We start from the raw sequence: 20,675 nt of genomic DNA on the forward strand, positions 1-20,675 counted from the left end.
CAGCCATACAGCGCTGCTAGCAATGCACTGGGTCTGGACTAAAGAATGGCCCCAGCTGAATCACTAGAACCGCTTGCCAAAGCGTACATGGTAGATATTCCTCAGTGGTCTCCCATCGAAGTACCAGCCAAGCCCAAATCCGCTTAGTTCGAAAGAACTAACAGGATGGCAGCATAAAGTGGCATAAGTGTAGATTCTCCATCAGGTTCTGCACTTTGTTCTTTCAGGAAGTATCAGAGGAGTTTTAGTAGATGGGCCGACGTGCGTTAAAGTGTAACAGGCGCTAAAAGCCTACGTGAATGTGAGCGCAGAATGGAAATGTATTTAAGGACTTATCACAGCTTTTCCCTTTTGAGAGATGGTTGTATTTTCCCCTATGATGGGGGATTCTTGGTCCTCCTCAATCTATTCTGAATTTTCCATGCGCCTGGTTTTATAGGTTTCACAGAATTGTTGAGGACTGGCCCAAAGAAAGATTAGAGCATCTTGAAACGGGAACCCTCTACGGTAAGAAATGAGAACGTGGATGGTAAGCTCAGTAAGTCCCCTGACTCACACACCGTGCTGGATGGGATGGATTTACTCAGTGAAGAGAGACGTTTTCCTATTTGTTGAATTTCATTCATGGCTGCAGTTGAGTTTACTGTGTTGCCACTGTCTCTTTCTCAAGAGCCATGGGGACTGCTGCTATTAAACCTCCTGGCTCCAGTTTCAGGCTGGCTTCGGCTCCCTTGTTCTGTAACACAACCTTACCCTTCCCTGAGTCACTTTGAAGACTGACCTGAAAATGCCAGACAGTTTCAAGAACCAGGCTTCTTTGGGCCACCTGAAGAACAGAGAATGGGGAAGTGCATTAAGCACCAGCCACTGCCCTTGGTTTGGGTTCTGCTGGGATAGTTTGGCCAAGAGTGTCCCCATTCCTGGGAAGTCACATGGCTATATCCTTACGAAAGCCTTGCTAGTCATGAATTCCTCCTGAGGGACTTGCTGGCTTGAACATCTGGAAGGGTCTCAATAAATGTCACATTAATGGCAACCACAGGAAAGAATTTTATGTTGCATTCAAAGTAGCTGTTTCATTATTTTGGGGAAGCTTTACAGGCTGGATCCTGCAACTTTTCACCTATTCCGACATGATTAACTACTTCCATTGATGTCATTCAGGGAGGATGACTCACATGAGCAAGAATTGCAGGCTCAGGCCTTAAATGCCAAGCAAAATCATGTTAAGACAAGAGACTATTGCAACTGAACTTCCAATAGGTTTGGCTAACATCTTCCTCACTAGTCGCTCTCTCGTTTGTTTTAAAATGGCTTCTCTCTTATCAACGTCAGAGAGAGAAGTTGCCGCTTTGTGCCTCAGTTTGCCCAACCTTTGAAATGGGTAAAACGCTCCTTACCGATCTCCTGGGGCCTTGTGCAGATTTGCAAAATGCTCTGAGAGCTTTAGGTACAGGGTGCTGGAGGAGCGCAAAATATTCTCCAACATGCCCTTCGCAGTCACCCCATTATCTGCAGATGGAAAACTATAAGAGATGAGCACAAAACAAAGCTCTGGAGCTGAACACCCAAGACATTTGTGGGGCACAGACTCCACATCTGGAGCCCAGTTTTGCACTCAGTCATAACATATGCTACTATGTGCAGATCCAGCATCGCCTGGTTTCTTGGAGGAATTATTAACTGTTACCTCCCTTGTATTTCCTTCGTTTGCAAAGTTTGAATGGACACATTCTCTTCCATTTGAAAATCCTATAAACTTTTTAATTTTATAAAAGAAAGAAAGAAAGAAATGTGTTTGTCCTGGATGTAATGGACATGAGCTTATTACCTCATTGATTCACCAGGCAACCAGCAGGTGTAAGTGCCCTGTGATGAACTGGCCGCCAGCATGGCAGGGGTTAAAGAGAGCTTTTGGGCCCAGCTAGCCCCGCCCCCATTATACCTGCAGCCAGGCCGGGAGGGGGTAGAAAAGGAGAGAGCGGGGCTCAGGTTGGGGCTGACTGGTGAAGAGGCAGGAGCTGCAAGGAAGACTCATTAGCTTGCCAGCCAAGCCAGCCACCAGGGAGCACGTTCTGACTCCCAGTCAAGGGAGACTGCGGAGGAGACCTGGGAGCCACCAGTAACGGGGTGACTGCGGCCCAGAGACATTGTGGGGTTCAGCTGCACCAAACTCATGGCTACCCCGCCCGAAGGAGCCTGGGACTGTGGCCAGGTACCACCCACAATCCATGAGAGGGCACCACAAGAAGCCAGCCAGAGAATGGGACTAGGGGGGCCCTACTCCAAACTGAAGGGGCTCTGGTAGGAAGTATCCCCGGGCCATGGCTTTACACTCCCTGCTCCAAGTGCCCCCTGTTCAGGGGTCAACTCACACGGGGCCCTGGGTTGGGACTTGGTAGAGTGGGAGGGCCCAGGTCCCCCTACCCCCTGCCTGAAAGACTGAGGCACCTTGGCCAGGGAAACAGGGGGGGGGGGCAGGAAGTCAGGTGCATCAACCACTAAGCCACCTGGCTCTCCAAGTATCCGGTTACATGCCCCATCCTACCTTAACCACGCCCACTGCCCTGGGCGTTCAAAGTGATCAGCATGCTGGCTTCCATAGTGCCCAGTTCGAAGCGTTTAACAGCACCCTGTCACCGACCTCCCCCTTCTGTGTTTCTCAGCTCAGCTTGAGGTCCCCCTTTCCACTAAGGCTCAGTTTTCTCCCTTATGGAGGCGGTGATCCCTTGCTGTCCCATGTCCCTTTGTCTGCCTTTCTGCAGGCCATCCTCCATCCACAGAAGAAGTACTCCTTAGGTGGGGGTATACCCCCACAACTCAGTTTTGTCCCATAGGTTATCACAACCTACAACTCTGGCTCAGAATCTACCCCATCCCTTGTAGAGCCCATGGGGGTTTCCTCTCCAATCAGCCCCTCACATGCTGACGGTCTCTGATCCCCTTTAGCAGTGAGGCCTTTGAGGTCAATCCCTCCTCCAGGCCCCCTTACGGGAGTATGGGGGGTTCACCTCCTGCCCTTCCTTTGGGTTGCCCTTGTGTGAGTGACCCCGGCTCCTTCACCCCCTTTTCCAGTTTCTCTTCTGCCCCAGTATTCTCCACCTGGGCCCCACTTTCTTTGGCTTGTTGTTTTCTATTTAGGGTTTTCTGTAGGGTGACCAGATGTCCCGTTTTTGGGGACTTTTTCTTATATAGGCGCCTATTACCCGCCCCCACCACCATCTGTCCCGTTTTTTTCACAGTTGCTATCTGGTAACCCTAGTTTTCTGGTATCTACCCTTGTGGGCTCTGGGTCCCAGGCTTAATCCCAGCCCCTCTTTTTCTCACCCCCCATTGAGGTTCCTTCCCCCGCCCAGGCCTTTCTTCTTCGTAAAGGGAATGGGTTCCAATCAGTCCCCAAGACCACAGGATGGGGCAAGGTTTCCACTCCCCTGACCCTTTGGCATTGGAGCCTCCCGCGTACCTCCAACAGGACTATTGTCACTGGATAATTTTATTTTCCTCCCTGTGTACACACTCCACGCACAGGGTTTCCCCCTCCCGAAATCACTGCAATTCTACCAGTCTGCTCTGCAAGAGCGAACAACCAGCCACCGAATCAATAACCCTCACCTCTGGCCTATATCCCACCCTTCCAGGGATTGTTTTCACACCCTTCCTAGATGTCTCCATCACCACAATCCAGCTGCAATATTCCCCCAGTCTGCATTCCGTATACGGGTAGTCCCGCTTAACGTGGCCTTTTCCCCTACCCTGGTAGCAGGTAATATCCTGGCTGGTCGAAGTGGCCTATTTTGCCTCTTGTCTTGAGGGATCCCATCTTCCCCCCGCTTCCCCTGGTGTGTGGGACAAGCTGCTTTCCTGGGAAAACCTGCCTCCAGCACACTCCTCACCCCACTTTACCACTGCCTCCACCGTCACTGGTTGACATCTCCTCACCCAGACTTTAGAGGTGTCTGGGAGGATCTGCATAAATTGTTCTAATATCATGGTATCCATGATCTCTTCCACATGCTGCCCACTTGGCCTCAGCCATCGGTTGGCTCAATCCTTCAACTTCTGCACAACAGCTCTGGGCCTGACCCCCTAAGTCTACCTGGCTGTCCTAAATTTCTCTCTGTACCTCTCCGCTGACAAGCCTACATGGTGTAATATTGGCCTGCTCGTCACTCAGTGTAAGTGGCTTGTGTTTCTCTCACCAGACAAAGGGCTAGCCATAATCGTGTATCCCACCCCGCACAAGCAGCAATTCTCCCCAAGGTCAGTAGGAATGGGTCAGAACCAGCCCCGGGGCCCATTTTACAGAGCCCAGCCCTCCTGACTTCCCTTCCCCCTGGCAGGACTTGTCACATTTTGTATTAACTGCTGCTGCACCTGGGTCTGCTCCTTCATGAATTCCTGAAACACCAGTTGTTGCTCCACCTGCCGTCCCAGCAGAACTTGTTGCTTGGCCTGCTGGGTTTGCTGGAATGCCGGAAGTGTCCTCTGCATCTCCTTGTTGCTCTACCAGCTGCCACATCAGCACCTTGGTCTTTTCCAACGTGGCCTCCCACACGCCGTCTCTCAGGCCTTTCTGGTTCTGGCTAACAAATGGTTCCCAGACAAGCCCCCACTTGTGAACGGGCTCCCACTTCCTCTCCAGGAAAACCCTGGCTTGGAAGCCCTCTTGGTGAATGAAGCAGCACACAGATCCACCAAGGTAACTTCACCACAGGTGCTTATTGTTTGTCTCCATAAGCTCCGGCTACAACACAACCCTATAGCAGCAGTTCTGAGGCGCTCCCTCCTACTGCCTGCATTAGCCGTTTACATTGCCTGCTTTCCTTCCTGGGTTCTCCGGGTGGTGAGCTAATTACCTCGTTAACTCATCCGGCTACCTGCAAGTGTAAGTGTTCCCATCTTCCTCCACATCCAGTGCCCTGGGTGTCCTAAGTGACCAGGGTGCTGACTTCTCTAGAGACCAATTTGAGCCTGTTAACAGCACCCTGTCACTGTCCCCAGTACAGCCAGGCCATAGTAAAAGCGAGCCAGACATCAGTCCTAGTGGTTAGCTCACACAGCCGTCCCACCAATCTGGCGGTCAGCATTTAAACCGCCATTGCTGTCTAAACAATGCAGCCAAACAGCGTGCAAGGCCCAGAGCGAGCGGGACTGGCTGCGAAAGGGTTACGTGCTGGCAAACTCCAGTTCAGAGACAAGGTTCGAAGAGACAAGTCTCAGGTTCTACGGCTCTCAGAGAAACATTTATTAGCAGCTTGGAAAACGAGGTGCAGCAGCAGCTCTCAAGAGGACGGGGCGCAGATCCTCTAGGGGTGTAAATTGGCCCGGCGCCGTTGCAGTCAGTGGAGTGACAGAGGTTTACTCCAGCTCCGGATCTGGCTTTTAGATATTGTACCCGTTTGCCTTTGCCCCGAATTCACAGCAGATCTGTCATATGGAGTGTGGTTTAGTAAATTCAAATGATTAATTTCCCCCTTCCTAGAAGAAAGGCTGGAAAGACCAAAGCTAAGTCTGACTAATTCACACGGACTGGCCCACCTCGTGAGGGGAGCACCGGGATTCAGGGAACGGGATGAAACAAAGCTTGCCGGCACAGCCAGGGTTAATTTGCTTGACTCCACCCAGAGTTTCTGAGCAGTGGACTCCGCGTTGAACCTGACTTCTCAGGCCTGGCAGAGGTACAAGTGCCGTGCAGATGCAGAGTGGGTCACTTCCCAGCTGAGGTGGAGCCTGAAGTGTTTCTGAGTGGTAAACTCCAGCCAATTTGTTTGCAAGTTGGTTTGTTGTTGTGGGATTTTTTGGAGGGGTGTGAGGGTGGGAGGTTGGGATCTGCATATAAAGGACGAGCTCCCTGGACCGGCCATCACTTCTGCGACACCATGATCCCAGCAGTGGACTGAGCACTGCCCGGGTCTTCGATGCTCCATTCATGCCACCTTCCAGCTTTGCTGTGTGACTGCTCGAGCCACTCGTGGGATGTTGTGAGCTCTGCTTTTGCAAGAGCCACTTTCTCTCCCTCCACCGCCCTCGCTCGGTCTGTATCCGACAGGAGGCACGCCAGCCGCTTGGATGATCTGATTCCTTTCCTGCCCTAAATTACTCCTGCCCAGATGCATTGGATACTTTTCATGTTGCTGTTATTCATCAACTCCATGGAAATGCTCCTGCAGAACAGAAGGAAGAAACAAGGTACAGTACACGCTGCAGTTCGCCTTTCTAGCTTGACAGCCACAGGCAGAGCTGTGCTCGGGGAGGGCAGCCTGGGCTCAGAGAGAGACCGAGCAACTGGAACAATTGGCAAGTGGGGCAAAAAAAGAATCAGCTGCCAACATTATCGCCATAGGACGAGGGAGGCATGCGGGGGGCATTTTAATTGTACCTGGAGCTGAGCCAGATGGTTACGTTATAGGGGACGGGGCACGGAGCAGTGCAAACCGAGAGGCCGGGGCTAATTCACGACAGCAGACACAAACGTTGCCGTTCGATCCCTTGGTGTCCCCCCTCGTCGTTAGCTCGCTCTCGTCCGTACGGTGGGGCGAATACTTCCCTGCTGCGCGGCGCTGTTGTGGGGCCAGCTCAGCTGGGGTTTATAGAAGTGCCCGGAAGAGGCAAAGCCCAACGGGAGAGTTCTGTAGATTATCGAGCAGGTCATTCTGGGGAAGGGGGGATGGATAGTTTAGCTGACTGTCACTTGGAGAGCTTGTGCGAGGGATCGGAGGGCAAAGCAATGGCTTTGCGATAGTGCAGAACTGGCTGGTTTTCATGGCGATTCAATGTTTTGTGCAATACCTCGTCTCAAGAGTAGGGGAGCAATACCTACCATGGCGGGGCCCCAGGCGAGTGGCTGTGCCATTACAGAGCACTGAAATCCCGCGTACAGCAGATTGGCTGCCCAGCCTTTCCAGTGTCGATATTTCTGTTTGGGTGGGGAGGGTGGGAAAGTCAGGGCCACGGCTCCTCACTAAACAGATTCAAACATTTTGGTCCAAATTCATCCCGGGTGTCATCTTTGAGTCAACTGCACCAAGGGGAAGTTTGGCTCTTTGAGGTAAGTTCTACTTTGGTGAACTTCCCTAGTCCGTTCCGCTAGCTGGGATTCATTGGGTGAAACAGACGTTTTGAGCCTGGCTTTGGGGACCGCGAGCCGACTGCTGTCTGAAGGCTCGGGCTTTGCTCTTCCCAGCTGCTGTTGCAGATAGATTCCCCCCACGAAAGAATAAACCTGCTCAGAGAGACCATTCCTGGCCGCAGCCCTCTCTGCACCACCTGGCTGAGGAGTGGCCTCCTTTGGCATCTCCTTTCTGCCTCTGCTGATGTCTAGAACTTACGTATGGTCAGAGCCAATGTCCAGCACTGGGTGAAGATCTGGCTCGAAGCAGGGCAGGAAGCACCTCTCACCTGCACATAGGTAGCAAAAGGGCGTCAGACAGAGCCGTCTGAATTCTGCAGCCATCAGGATTGCCCCTGTTTTTATACCTTGCCCTGTGTCCTGAGCAACTCCCTTTTGTAATCAGAGTCTGCTGGAGAAGTGACCAGTGTTAATGGGAAAAGGGCGACTGAGTTGTCTCATGGGAGTCAAATCAATGTTCTCTGTTTTTATTGTATGCTTTTGTAAAAGGTGTTGAGTTGACGGGCGGGTGTTCATTATGTGTTGTGCAAGACAGATCCATTGCAAAGCCCTGTGATTGCACATGGTATGTGCCAACCATGCTGGAGGCATGTGCCAATAATAATAATAATTAGTGGAGATATCCCATCTCCTAGAACTGGAAGGGAACTTGAAAGGTCATCGAGTCCAGCCCCCTGCTTTCACTAGCAGGACCAAGTACTGATTTTGCCCCAAATCCCCAAGTGGCCCCCTCAAGGATTGAACTCACAACCCTGGGTTTAACAGGCCAATGCTCAAACCACTGAGCTATCCCTCCCCCGATAATGTTCTTCATGTTCTGAAGATTCAATACAAAAGGCCAGATCCTCAGCTGGTGTAAATCCATGGGGTTCCATGGCAATCAATGGGGTTGTGCTCATTTACGTCAGCTGAGGACCTGGCCCACTGACTCTGCGGTGTAGATAAACAAATGGCGTCAGTTCATCTCGTATTTAAAATATTGCACAACGGACGAACACAATATGTCTAAGACAAATGGCCCCAAGGCTGCGTAGCCAAGCAAAGTTCGCTGCACTGCTCATGGGAGAAACACGGGGAGTCCAAGGCTTTTGCTGCAGGGTCCAGTAATTGCCACTGGCTGCTCTCATCCTGGGACGGGGGGATAGGGATCCTGGAGTCTGGTCCATTCTCAGTCTCTCCAATTACCATTTTCTTTCATCCTTCAGCTGGTGTTGTGTGAAACGCGTTCTGAGAGCCAAACAATACCTTTGGGATTGTCTCTGGCTGCAGAGACTAACCAGATGCCAAACGTTTCCTCTGAGAGCAGCAGTGAGGCAGGCAAGCACGCCTCTGGGATTCTGCATGAAGTCTGTTACGGGGGGCTTGTGAGGAGCGAGCCTGTAAAGAGAATTTGCTTTAATCAAGAGGGGCAAAATATGGAGCCAGATTCTGACCTCAGTTACACTAGTGTAAGTCTGGAGAACCCCCCTTAAATTCTACAGAGAAACTTCAAACGTACACCAGCATAACTGAGGTTAGAATCCGGCTCGTTGTCTGTGATTGTGGGAGGGATGGTTTTCGTAATGCTGAAAGGAGTCTGGACTCCTGGGTTCTGTTCTGACTCTGCCACTGACTATCTGCCTCCTGTGGGCAAGTCACCTACCCTCCTCTGGGTCTGATTCAGATTTCACTTACATGGGTGTCAATCAGGAATTACTCTCTACATGTGAATGGAGTTCCGGCAATGCCAAGCCACTGCAAGGGAAATCAGAGCCGTGGCTTAGCAAACACAGGTGCCTTGGCTCCAGCCAACTTAGAAATAGCAAGACTTGATATAGTGAAACAGTAGGGAGTGAAAGAAATATTTAAAAACGATCACTGATGATTCAGATGCCTGCGATTGCTCATGGGCCCAGGGTCCCCCTTATGGTCCCAGGGATTTGACCTTCAAACAATTCTCGGTTATTGTCCACACTGTAGATTTAAACCTTCACAGATCCATCAAAGAATGATCGCGCCAGCCAGCAGCTGTACAGTGGTCCAGCAAAGGGAATTTGGGGAACACGTCAAAAGGAAATATCCTGGGGGACAAGGGGAGTTCTTTACCCAGGATGCCTAATTCCTCCTTCGAAGGCACGTTGGCTATTTATAGCTCAACTTCAAGCTACCACAAGGCTCAGATATGTTCTCTATTCAGCTTCTAGTAGATCATAGGATGCTTCACAGTGGTTGGTACAAATGATTCTGGGTGGCATAAATTGAGCAATGAATAGATTCTGCGGAACAGCTGCCCACAACCAGAGCAGCAGGGCTATCGAGGGTCAGGACTGAAGTCCATTGGCAGAGTAGCATAGCATGGGACAGCCCTTATGCACCGCTTCCCTTACATGAGGCCAGAACTCTCAACCTCAAACACTAAGGGCCTGATCCAAAGCCTTTTGTGGCCAATGAAAAGACTCCCATTGAGCTCAGTTGGCTTCAGATCAGACTTTACCTGCACACCCCATCTTGTATCTCCTAGACTCCTAGACTTTCAGGCCAGACGGGACAATCGTGATCATCTAGTCTGACCTCCTGCACATCACAGACCACAGCACCTCACCCACCCACTCCTGTCACAGACCCCTAACCTCTGGCTGAGGTACTGAAGGCCTCAAATCATGGTTTAAAGACTTCAAGATACAGAGAATCCACCATTTACACGAGTTTAAACCTGCAAATGACCTGGGCCCCATGCTGCAGAGGAAGGTGAAAACCCCCAGGGTCTCTGCCCATCAGACCTGGGGAAAATTCCTTCCCGACCCGAAATATGGCCATCAGTTGGACCCTAAGCATGTGAGCAAGACCCAGCAGTCAGACACCTGGGAAAGAATTCTCTGTCGTAACTTAGAGCCCTCTCCACCTAGCGTCCCATCTCCCGTCGCAGTTCAGGTCCATGCCACTGTCGGCAATCTCATCACACCATCCTCTCCATAAACATACCAAGCTCAGCCTTGAAGCCAGTGAGGTTTTTTGCCCCTCTGCTCCCCTCGGAAGGCTGTTCCAGAACTTCACTCCTCTGATGGTAGCTGTGTCAAGTTTCCTTTCCATCCCTCCCTCTCTGATCTTTACAGGTGAGAGAGTGAGTCATCAGCTGGGTGTAGCTCTTGCTCGGTTGTATCATTGGCTCCCTCTGCTTGACGGAGTCACTGAGATCCTTTCTGCTCTTCTCCCTAGGGGCTCTTTTGCTGGACAGTTCCCCAGTAGCACAGAGCCGAGCAGAGGAGGTGTAGCAGCATGACCCTGGCTGCTGGATGTTAATACAGAGCCTGAAGTGTCTGTGGGAATAGGCCAGCCCCAGCTGCTGGGATCTGACTGAGACCCGACCGAGAGAGAAGAGCCAAGAAAGACTTTTAGGCTTGTACGAATTGGTGCGTTAGCCACGCAAAACTTCCCTTTGCTCTCTCAGCCAGCTCGTGTACCAACTAGGGCTCCGCCCCAGCGAAGCACCTTTGCTTCTGCTTAGCTTTCAGCATGTGAGGAGTGGTGTGCTGGATGGGAGCCAGAATCCCCGATGCACTCACAGTCTGCGAGTCAATCAGACCAAAGACCTCACATGCATAACGAAGGGCTACCGTGGGATTCTCGCGTCCCTTTTTCTCCTAGCATCAGCATCATCAATAACAGAGCTACGCCCCCCTGCAAAATGTGGATCTGAGGGATTTGGCGCCTGGGGCTGTCATGATGGGACCTGTAAACTCCATGCGCAGCTTGGGAGTGCTTGTGTCTGGGGGGGTTGGATTGGGACCATCTCTAATGACTCCACACCCACCCACCCATATACAAGGCAGGTGAGAGGCGTGCAACATAAAATCAATACTTGAAAGAACGTTTCTAATTACAATCGCTCCTTTTGGCATCAGTTATTTCTTTGCTGGCCTCACTCCCGCTCTCCCTTCTTCCACAAAACTAATCCTGTTTCACATGCTCTCATGCTGGGGGTTATGTCTAAGAACATAAGAGCGGTCATATTGGGTCAGACCAAAGGTCCATCTAGCCCAGTATCCTGTCTTCCAACAGTGGCCAATGCCAGGTGCCCCAGAGGGAATGAACAGAACAGGTGATCCTCAAGTGATCCATCCCCTGTCGCCCAGTCCCAGCTTCTGGCAAACAGAGGCTAGGGACACCATCCCTGCCCAGCCTGGTTAATAGCCACTGATGGACCTATCCTCCATGAATTTATCTAGTTCTTTCTTGAATTTTTTCTAAGGCTTCCTCCCATCGTTATATGCCTGGTTCCCATTCATGTTGTCAGGGCTGGTGCATACCTCCCTCTCCCCACCTCGGTGCTTGGAAGGGACAGTGCTAACCAGTGCATCTCACTTGTTCTCCTGCTCGCTGTTGAAGTTACCAGTCTGGGCCTTGAGTTTGCTGCTCCATTCCCTTCCCTCTCCCAAAAATGTACACGCCCCTCTCCTCAGCTCCGGAGGATTGGGTGAAATGGAACCTGACTCCCAACCACCCTTGGTTCAAGGGACGACTGTGTGAAACCCACACCTTCCCGATGGGGGCTGCAAAATCAAAACGCACTTTCCTCAGCCCATCCCTGCTGAGACCCAAGGGGTGGGCCCAGCCCTGCAGCCCCAGCTTAGGCACAGCTCCCTCTGCCCGGTCAATGCACTCCAAAACTTTCCCCACACCAGTTTGGAGTCTGCACGAATCAGATGTCCGGTGTACATCAGGAGGAATTCCACTGAAGCCAGCAGAGCTACGCTGGTGCAAACGAGGCCAGGATCAGCACCAACACTCGTGTTTTCTCGCCCTTCATGTGACTTTACGGGACGTAAACTCACCAAGCAGAGTGGGCTGGTGCCCAGAAGGCAGAGGGCTTGCAAACAGCCTATGTGGGCTGCATGGGGGGGATGCGCTACTCTAAGCTGCTTCTCTTAGAGCAGCTAGAACTCGGGAAAGGAAACCGTTTGGTGGTGACTTCTCCATGGCTAGGTCTATGCTACAGGTGAGGGGTGTGATTGGCCCCCCTCGTGTCGCTCTCATGGAACCAGTGTGAGTATAAATAGCCCAGAGAGCGGCAGCGGGGGCCCGGCTGAGCGGGGCTGAGCACAAACCCACTGGTTTCAGGCCGGTTTCTATACGCCGCAGCTGGGCCCTGCCTCCACGACGCTCCCTGTGCTGCTGCTACACGGCTGTCTATACTCGTGCTAGCCCGCTGAGAGCTAGTGTGAGCATGGGTACACGCCGGGCATGAGCCCCTGGGACAGGCATGGCTCTGCACTCCTGCCTTCTCCTAGAAATGGCTTTGATCCCCCCAGTCTGTAACACCGCAGAGCACTGGAGTTTTGCTTTATCAGCCCTCACCCTCGCACAGCCCTGGACAGCAATTCTGGTGTTATACAATCATCAGAGAGGGGAGAGATTGCTCCATGCCGAGATCTACCTGTACCCCGGCATGGCTCGGCTCGGCTCTCCTGCCACTTCCTTCCGGTGCTCCTTTCCAAGTCTGGCAATTAACGGGCGAATTATCCCCTTAGCTCTGCCCCGCTCAGGCTGAACTAGTAATTAGCCACCCCTCCCCTCAATCAGGCCCTCTCCGGGGGAACTAATTGGATTTACAGTAACCAGTGCTGGCTCAGCTTCTGGTTCTCAGCGCTCTGTCACATGCCCATGGTTCGTAACATAGACGTTGTCTGTTTCAGCTGGTGCCATCCCAAGCTAGGCTGGGAACTACAAACTTCTTTCAGCTGCTCCGCTCCCAGCTCCCAAACAAATTGTCGACAGGGAATGCAAAAAATATCATAAAAACCTAAAAGCGCAATAGACACTCGTAAATCCCTCGGCATTTCAGTGAAGTCCCTCCAGCTGCAGCTAGGAACACAAATGTTGCAGGCATTTAGCAAATATGTAATGTCGACCATAACAACTTAATGGGTCCAAGGTGCATTATTAACTGGAGGGGAAAGCCAAGTCATAGCGAATCCTCGTGGCCACAATGAGCCTCCTCCCAGCACAGCGTGGTGCCAGTTTGAGTCCCTGGGATCTGAAAATGGGGCTGGGGGAGACAGCAGCCGCGGCAAATGCCTCTGTGTAAAAGAACCAGGCCCGGGAGCCAGGACAGATGCTGCTTTGGGGCAGTCAGCTGGAATGTGGCACCGGGGCCCTCGCCCCCAAGGAAGCTGCCGGGTTCTCCCGGGGGCTGCGTCCCTCGCTGTCAGGCAGCGCACGGTGGTGTTTGTGCTGAAGGGAGCTGCTGAGGTTTCATCTCCCTCCTCCTCTCACTGAGCAACAGGAATTGCTAAATTGTTACCTGTACCTGGGGTTTCTCTATTGTCTTCAGAAGTTTCTCCCAGACCCCCACTCCCTCCAAATGCAACAGGGCCCAATTCCATCTCAGTGACACTGGCGTAAATCAGGAGTCAATCTACTTCAGTTAGTGGTGATACCCTAGTGTAAGGGAGAGGAGAACCTTAGGGCTCCTTTCATGGGAGTGTCGCCAGCAAGCGGCCAGTAAGCAGTGGCTAGCATTCTTCGGCTCTGTTCGGTGGTCCTCACGTCTCAGTGGGTGCTGGGGATTTGGCATGAAAGGCCTGTGGCCGCTGCGCACCTACAGAGCCCTTGACATTTTCAAGGTGCCCCAGAACCATTGACGAATCAACGCATGGCATGGAAGAGCTGGGACCCTCCTGTTACCGATGGGGAGCCGAGCTGCAGAGAGGGGTAGTGACGAGACCCACACCTTTTCCTCTTCCAGGCCTCAGCTTGCCCCATGCAATGATTGGCAGCAGTGCCATTCATTCAGCATCGTGGGTTGGCTTGAGATTTGTCTCGTGAGACTGACCTCACCCTTGGGAAGGCAATTCCCATCCTTTCAGGTATTTATAGCTGTTCCTGTATGTTCCATTCCATGCATCGGATGAAGTGGGTTCTTGCCCACGAAAGCTTAGGCCCAAATAAATGTGTCAGTCTCTAAGGTGCCACAAGGACTCCTCCTTGTTTTTGCTGATACAGACTAACACGGCTACCCCTCTGAAACCTCTCCACAAAGGGGTAAACTGAGAAGGGACTCTCTAAAGGAGCCACTTACAGCAGCCCCTCTGCCCTGGCCACTGGGAACGTGTCTGAGAGTGGACATGGCTCCTGGGAGGGGGCAGCCAAGCGGCATCCCTCGTTGCCCAAGCCCAGCAGCGCTTCTGGAAGCTGTAGTACCGGGCTCGTCTGTTTGGACTGTAAGCTCTTTGGGGCAAGGGCTGGGGACTCCCTTGCGGTGGTGCAGTAGCTAGCCGTAGTGAACGTGGTTAATGAAGGACATCACCCCCCTCCGACCCCCACCTGCTTTTGCTTTCCTGATACACTGTCCACCTGGTTAGTGCCCCACTCCTCGCATTTGGAGCTGCTGGGGGCGGGGGAACCTGCATGATTCCCCTCTGTAGTGATGCCCCTGCCAGGGACGCTCCACTGAGGGCTTGATCCAGAGTCCGTGGGAGTCACTGATCTCAGTGGGGTTTGGATGCGGCCCTGCGTGAAGACGGACTGACGACGGGAAGCACGGGGGCTGCAGTATAACTGCTTTGGAGCAGATGCCTGTGCTGTTATTCTGAACCGGCTACTGCCCAGGAAACAGAACCTGCTCTGGATTGCCAGCTGGCTGCAGGGGGGAAGGGGATGTTGGAAAGGACAGTCACACACTGGTGTGCGGGGGTGGGGGGGGAGATGGAGATGGAAGCACCAGGGGTGCGCGGCTATTCGACTGTAAGTTCTTCGGGGTAGTGACCAGATCACACTGTATCTTCCTATAGTGCCTGGACACTGAGGCCTGCATCCTGACCGAGGATGCCAGCGGCTATGGAAATCCGGGTAATAGATAATAATGGTGATCGGCTCAAGCTGCCAGCCCCACTCTGCGTGTGCAAAGCCCCTATGAAGTTGTTCTGGAGGAGAATTCCTTTCTCCCTTAACTGGGATGTGCTGTAAGCAACATTACAGACCGCTGGGAAACCCGTATCAAAGACCCGCCCTTGGGGGGCGCAGCCCCTGCCTTAAACGGCCTCTCACAGCAGCCCAGGCTCTCCACAATGTAAAACCACAACAGACTGGGCCCGGGTAGAGCAGCATCCTCTCCCAGGAGAGCTGCTGGGGCATTCTGGATCCCCGCCTTAATGCACAGACAGGATACACCCACAATTTGAGCACAATACTCTGCCCATTGCACGCTAGGTACTGCTTACGTAAAATCCCAGGCAATGGGTAGATAATAATAAGCAATCAATTTGCAAATACCTAGAAGATAATAAGGTGATAAGTAACAGTCAGGATGGATTTGTCAAGAGCAAATTGTGTCAAACTAACCTGAAAGCTTTCTTTGACAGGGTAACAAGTCTTGTGGTTGGGGGGGAAGCGGTAGACCTGGTATATGTTGATTTTAGTAAGGCTTTTGATACTGCCTCGCATGACCTTCTCAAAAACAAACTAGGGAAATACAACCCAGATGGAGCTACTATAAGGTGGGTGAATAACTGGTTGGAAAATTGTTCCCAGAGAGTAGTTATCAGTGGTTCACAGTCATGCTGGAAGGGCATAATGAGTGGGGTCCCACAGGTCCTGGGTCTGATTCTGTTCAATATCTTCATCAATGATTTAGATAACGGCATAGAGAGTACACTTATAAAATTTGCGGACAATACCAAGCTGGGAGGGGTTGAGAGTGCTTTGGAGAATAGGATTAAAATTCAAAATGATCTGGACAAACTGGAGAAATGTCTGAAGTAAACAGGATGAAATTCAATAAGGACAAATGCAAAGTACTCCACTCAGGAAGGAACAATCAGTTGCACACACACAAAATGGGAAATGACTGCCTAGGAAGGAGTACTGCGGAACGGGATCTGGGGGTCATAGTGGATCACAAACTAAATATGAGTCAACAGTGTAAGGCTGTTGCAAAAAAACCTCATTCTGGGATGTATTAGCAGGAGTGTTATAAGCAAGACATGAGAAGTCATTCTTCCGCTCTACTCTGCGCTGATTAGGCCTCAACTGGAGTATTGTGTCCAGTTCTGGGCGCCACATTTCAGGAAAGATGTGGACAAATTGGAGAAAGTTCAGAGAAGAGCAACAAAAATGATTAAAGGTCTAGAAAACATGACCTATGAGGGAAGATTGAAAATATTGGATTTGTTTAGTCTGGAAAAGAGAAGACCAAGAGGGGACATGATAACAGTTTTCACGTACATAAAAGGTTGTTACAAGGAGCAGGGAGAAAAATTGTTCTTCTTAACCTCTGAGGATAGGCCAAGAAGCAAAGGGCTTAAATTGCAGCAAGGGCGGTTTAGGTTGGACATTAGGAAAAACTTCCTAACTGTCAGAATGGTTAAGCACTGGAATAAATTGCCTAGGGAGGTTGTGGAATCTCCATCGTTGGGGATTTTTAAGAGCAGGTTGGACAAACACCTGTCAGGGATGGTCTAGATAATACTTAGTCCTGCCGTGAGCGCAGGGGACTGGACTAGATGACCTCTCGAGGTCCCTTCCAGTTCTATGATTCTATGATTCTAATCAGCGTCACATTTTGGTCTCACTTATGACTGGGGAAGCTGGCAGGCAAATCAATGTCTTGGCAACATGAAAAATCTGTGTTGATAACACATGTGCCTTTCAAATGCTTTATAGGAAGAAAAGGGTTTACGGGTGGGATGCTGATCCTGCTTACATTGGTAAATCAGGAGTAGCTCCTCGGAAGTCAGTAGCGTCCTGTCGGCGGGCAGTGAGATCAGAATCTGGCTGTTCGTATTTTAACTGGTTAGGTTTTGGTATCAAGTGTGGCTCCATCTTCTCTGAGATTCTTGTCAACTAACATTCCCTGGTTCCTTGGGTCACTTAACATGACTTTCACCGTCTATTTAACTGGCTTTAAACTCTATTTTGCTGGGACACATCAGAGCCTTAGCAGGGCAACCAGGACAGCTGGAACCTACATTTTGTTTAAGAACCGATACCATTGTTAAAGTTGCTGATGACCCTTTTATGGTTCTTTACGACATGCACCTTCCGTACACTCTGTTGCAGCTGTATGTACGGTTACTGCTTGCAAACACATGCAGCTGCAGGGCAGTTTAAGTGGCAGATGCAACAAAAGTGCCCAGAGAATCAAGGGCCTGATCCAAACCTCTTTGAAGGGACAGGGAAGTCTCCCAGTGGGCTTTGGATCGAGCCCCAGCGGTATCACTATAGAGACTCTCTCAGCCCCTGGGATTTTTATTTTGCCCATTTTGTTTTTATTAAGCTTTGGCTATGTGAAAAACCTGGCTTAATGCAATAAGATCCATCACCGATTGAATCAGCGCTTGGGGGCACACCAGCGCTTCTGGTGCAGTTACTGCAGAACATAAGATCTCATTACAAATATTAAATGTCTAGCCCTTTATATGAACAAATGCCCCCAAACCCTTCTCAGTGTGACTAGACGCAGCTGTTTGTGTGTGCATGTGCGGTGCCTTTAGATGACGAAGTAGGAGTGCATTTTTGTACCTGGACGGGGGCCTCCCTTTTAATATGGTTTAACGATCCCATTGCTGGTGGTTTCAGCAGAGCCACCCAGTGACTCTGGGGTTGTGGGTGGAGCTTGAGCAGAATAAACTCAGCTTTATCCCCATCCCAGTCTGGGTCCTATAGAAGATACTCACGAGCCTTGGGATCATTTGTGTCCTAAAGAGCTTCAGGGCCACAGGGATTTTAGCCAGGTTGTACGTTTTCACACCCACTTGTGCCCACATTTCGTTGCACCCACAAATATGGACACACGCCCATTTTGCACATGTAACTCAGGCAGCTGGGTGGCCAGATAGCAATTTGTGGGTGCAAGCCGGGGATCCACATGTGGCAAATGGACGCAGGGTCCCTTCTGAGGTCCCAGTCGGATCCATGAGCCAAAGGGGGCTGCGAAGTCAGAGGCAGGGGCTGCCCTGCCAAGGTGCCTGAGGCAGACAGCCTGAGTTCCTGAATGAGGCCGTGAAACTCGAGGCAGGTCGGGCTGAGGGGCTGAGAGTTGGCTGAGGCACGGTGCGAAGACAAAACCAAGCCGCTTGGACTCTGCTCTGGGGTGAGTGGGAGCCCACGTTCTGCTGGGAGCAGGAAATAAAGTTTTGGGGTCCGGGTACAAATCAGCCGCACTCTGCATGTGTGTGTGTGTGTACGCATGTGTGCGTGTGCATGTGTGCGTGTGTGTACACGCATGTGTGCGTGTGCGTGTGTGTGTACACACATGTGTGCGTGTGTGTACACGCATGTGTGCGTGTGTGTGCGTGTGCACACACATGTGTGTGTGTACACGCATGTGTGTGTGTGCATGTGTGTGTGTGTACACGCATGTGTGTGTGTGCATGTGTATGTGTGTGTATACACATACAGGAGAACCTCAGAGTTACAGACACCTCGGGAAGGGAAATTGTCTGTAACTCTGAAATGTTCCTAACTCTGGCTCCAGCAGTTCACACTCCGGGCCTGGGCCAGGTTCCAGGGGCAGCAAGGCGACTTCCTTGTAGGCAGCTTTATGGCCGGCAGGGGTGGGAGGTGAGTCCTCCCAGTGGGGGCGGGGGTGTGAAAACAGCACCCCCCGCCCCAGCTAGGGGAAGGAGGCAAAAACAGCAGCCATGTCTTCCAGGAAAGCTGCACAGACCCCAGTGCTGCTCCTGCGCCGTCTGTCTTGGCTGGCCGTGGGGTCTCCCAGCTTCGCCTGCGAATCTCAGCGTCCCCATCTCTGGGGCGGCCCAGCACGTGGGGTGGGGACAGGCAGCCCAGATGTGCCTACCTTTCAGATGCAATACAGGCACAGTACTGTACTTGGTTTTGGCGGGGATGGGGGGTTGTTTTGTTTTTTGTCTCCCCTATTGCCGGATTGGTTACTTCTCGTTTCACGTGGTGTCCGGTTGACCAATCAGGCTGTAACTCTGGTGTTCATATCTTTAAGGTTCCAGTAGTAGTGCAGTGTATATTTACTAGCCCATTTTTCTCTTCAAACCGGCTTTGGCCTCTCTCGTGTTCGTGTCAACGCCCTTGCCTGGCCGGTGCCAGCACCTGGGCTAACGGGGATGGATTCATAGAGGGCAAACATCACCTCCAGTAACTCTAAGGCCCCTCCCCTTCCATTCCCTTCCCTTTTAACAAGTGTGACACCACTGCTGCAAGGGTTTCTCCAATGGGAGAAGGGGATGTAACGGTTAGAGCAGAGGAAAAGGATTCAGGACTCCTGGGTTCTTTTCTTGCCTCTGCTTTGTGGCATGAGATTGGTTATATTGTTTAACATCTCTGTACCTCAGCTTACTTATCTCCACCATGGATGTAATACCACCTCGCTCCAAGGGTTAGTTAATATCTCTGTGGCGCTTTGAGGTCCTTGGATGAATGGTGTTACGGAAAAGCAGATGTTATTGAAATCAGAGCTGTCCCTTGGGTATGGCGAATCGGGGTGACTGCTCCAGGCCGCGCGCATTGGGGGGCTAGGGGTGCCTGGGGGGCCAGGCCGGCCTGGGGGTGGGGTTAGGGATGCCTGGGGCACCAGGCCGGCCTGGGGGTGGGGTTAGGGGTGCCTGGAGGGGCCATGCTGGCCTGGGGATGGGGCTAGGGGTGTCTGGGGGGCCAGGCCAGCCTGGGGGTGGGGTTAGGGATGCCTGGGGAGCCAGGCTGGCCTGGGGGTGGGGTTAGGGATGCCTGGGGGGGGCCAGGCTGGCCTGGGGGTGGGGTTAGGGATGCCTGGGGGGGGCCAGGCCAGCCTGGGGGTGGGGTTAGGGATGCCTAGGGGGGGCCAGGCCAGCCTGGGGGTGGGGTTAGGAGTGCCTGGGGGGGCCAGGCCCGCCTGGGGAGTTAGCAGGGGGCCTGGTGCCAGGTCTGCACTCACCAGCAGGAAGCGTGCGTTATATTTCTTTTTCTTGCTCGCCCGCCACTGCCAGCGTCCTAGCGCCACCGGAACATGCCAGCGCCAGGCTGACCCCATCCATTGCCCTTCTGCCCCAGCCCCTCCCTTTTCTGGGAGCCCCCAGCACAGGGGGCCCCCTCGCCCCTAACACAGGTGCCATCCTGTGACTCTCCATCGTCCCTCGCCCCCCAGCACTGGTGTCCCCTCCCTACACCAGATTTCACCTGTATAAAAAATGATAAGGGGGGGGCCCCATACAGGTCCCGGGCCCTGCACCTCCCTAGGGACGGCCCTGGTTGTAGTATTGGGCAATAAGACGATGCCTGGCTCTACCCTTTCCTTTGACATTTAACAGGCCTTGGCTAATTGTTTCAGGTCAGGGAATATTTTTAACCACTAACTGATCCTTGATTTAACATGCTTTAGGATATGTGCAACTGTTATTTAATTGGTTAAAGATGCCTCCCACATGTACTGCATTATGGGCACTAATTAGATAAGGTTATTCATTCACAGAGGGACAAATCTTGCAATCTTTGCGAAGCCCACAATTCAGCTAAGCACTTCAGCCTGTGCTTAAGTCCCTCTGAAGCCTCGAAGTTAAGCATGGGCTTAAACGGGTTGCAGGATTAGGGCCTGAGTCTGTATTTTACTTAAGCAGCACTC

At 52.0% G+C, this 20,675-nt stretch overlaps 1 protein-coding gene across 1 annotated transcript in view; it reads left to right on the plus strand.

Annotated features, from left to right (window-relative positions):
- Nucleotides 1-5,596: 5,596 nt before the first annotated feature.
- RSPO4 (R-spondin 4) overlaps nucleotides 5,597-20,675 on the plus strand; it is a 28,402-nt gene continuing 13,323 nt past the window's right edge. Inside the window, exon 1 of the mRNA XM_008172203.4 lies at nucleotides 5,597-6,189. Within this exon, the coding sequence (XP_008170425.2) occupies nucleotides 6,111-6,189 (79 nt within the window). The 5' untranslated portion in view covers nucleotides 5,597-6,110. The remainder of the gene's footprint in view (nucleotides 6,190-20,675) is intronic.

Source organism: Chrysemys picta, chromosome 13 (assembly GCF_011386835.1).
Source record: "Chrysemys picta bellii isolate R12L10 chromosome 13, ASM1138683v2, whole genome shotgun sequence".
NCBI classification, from domain to species: Eukaryota; Metazoa; Chordata; order Testudines; family Emydidae; genus Chrysemys; species Chrysemys picta.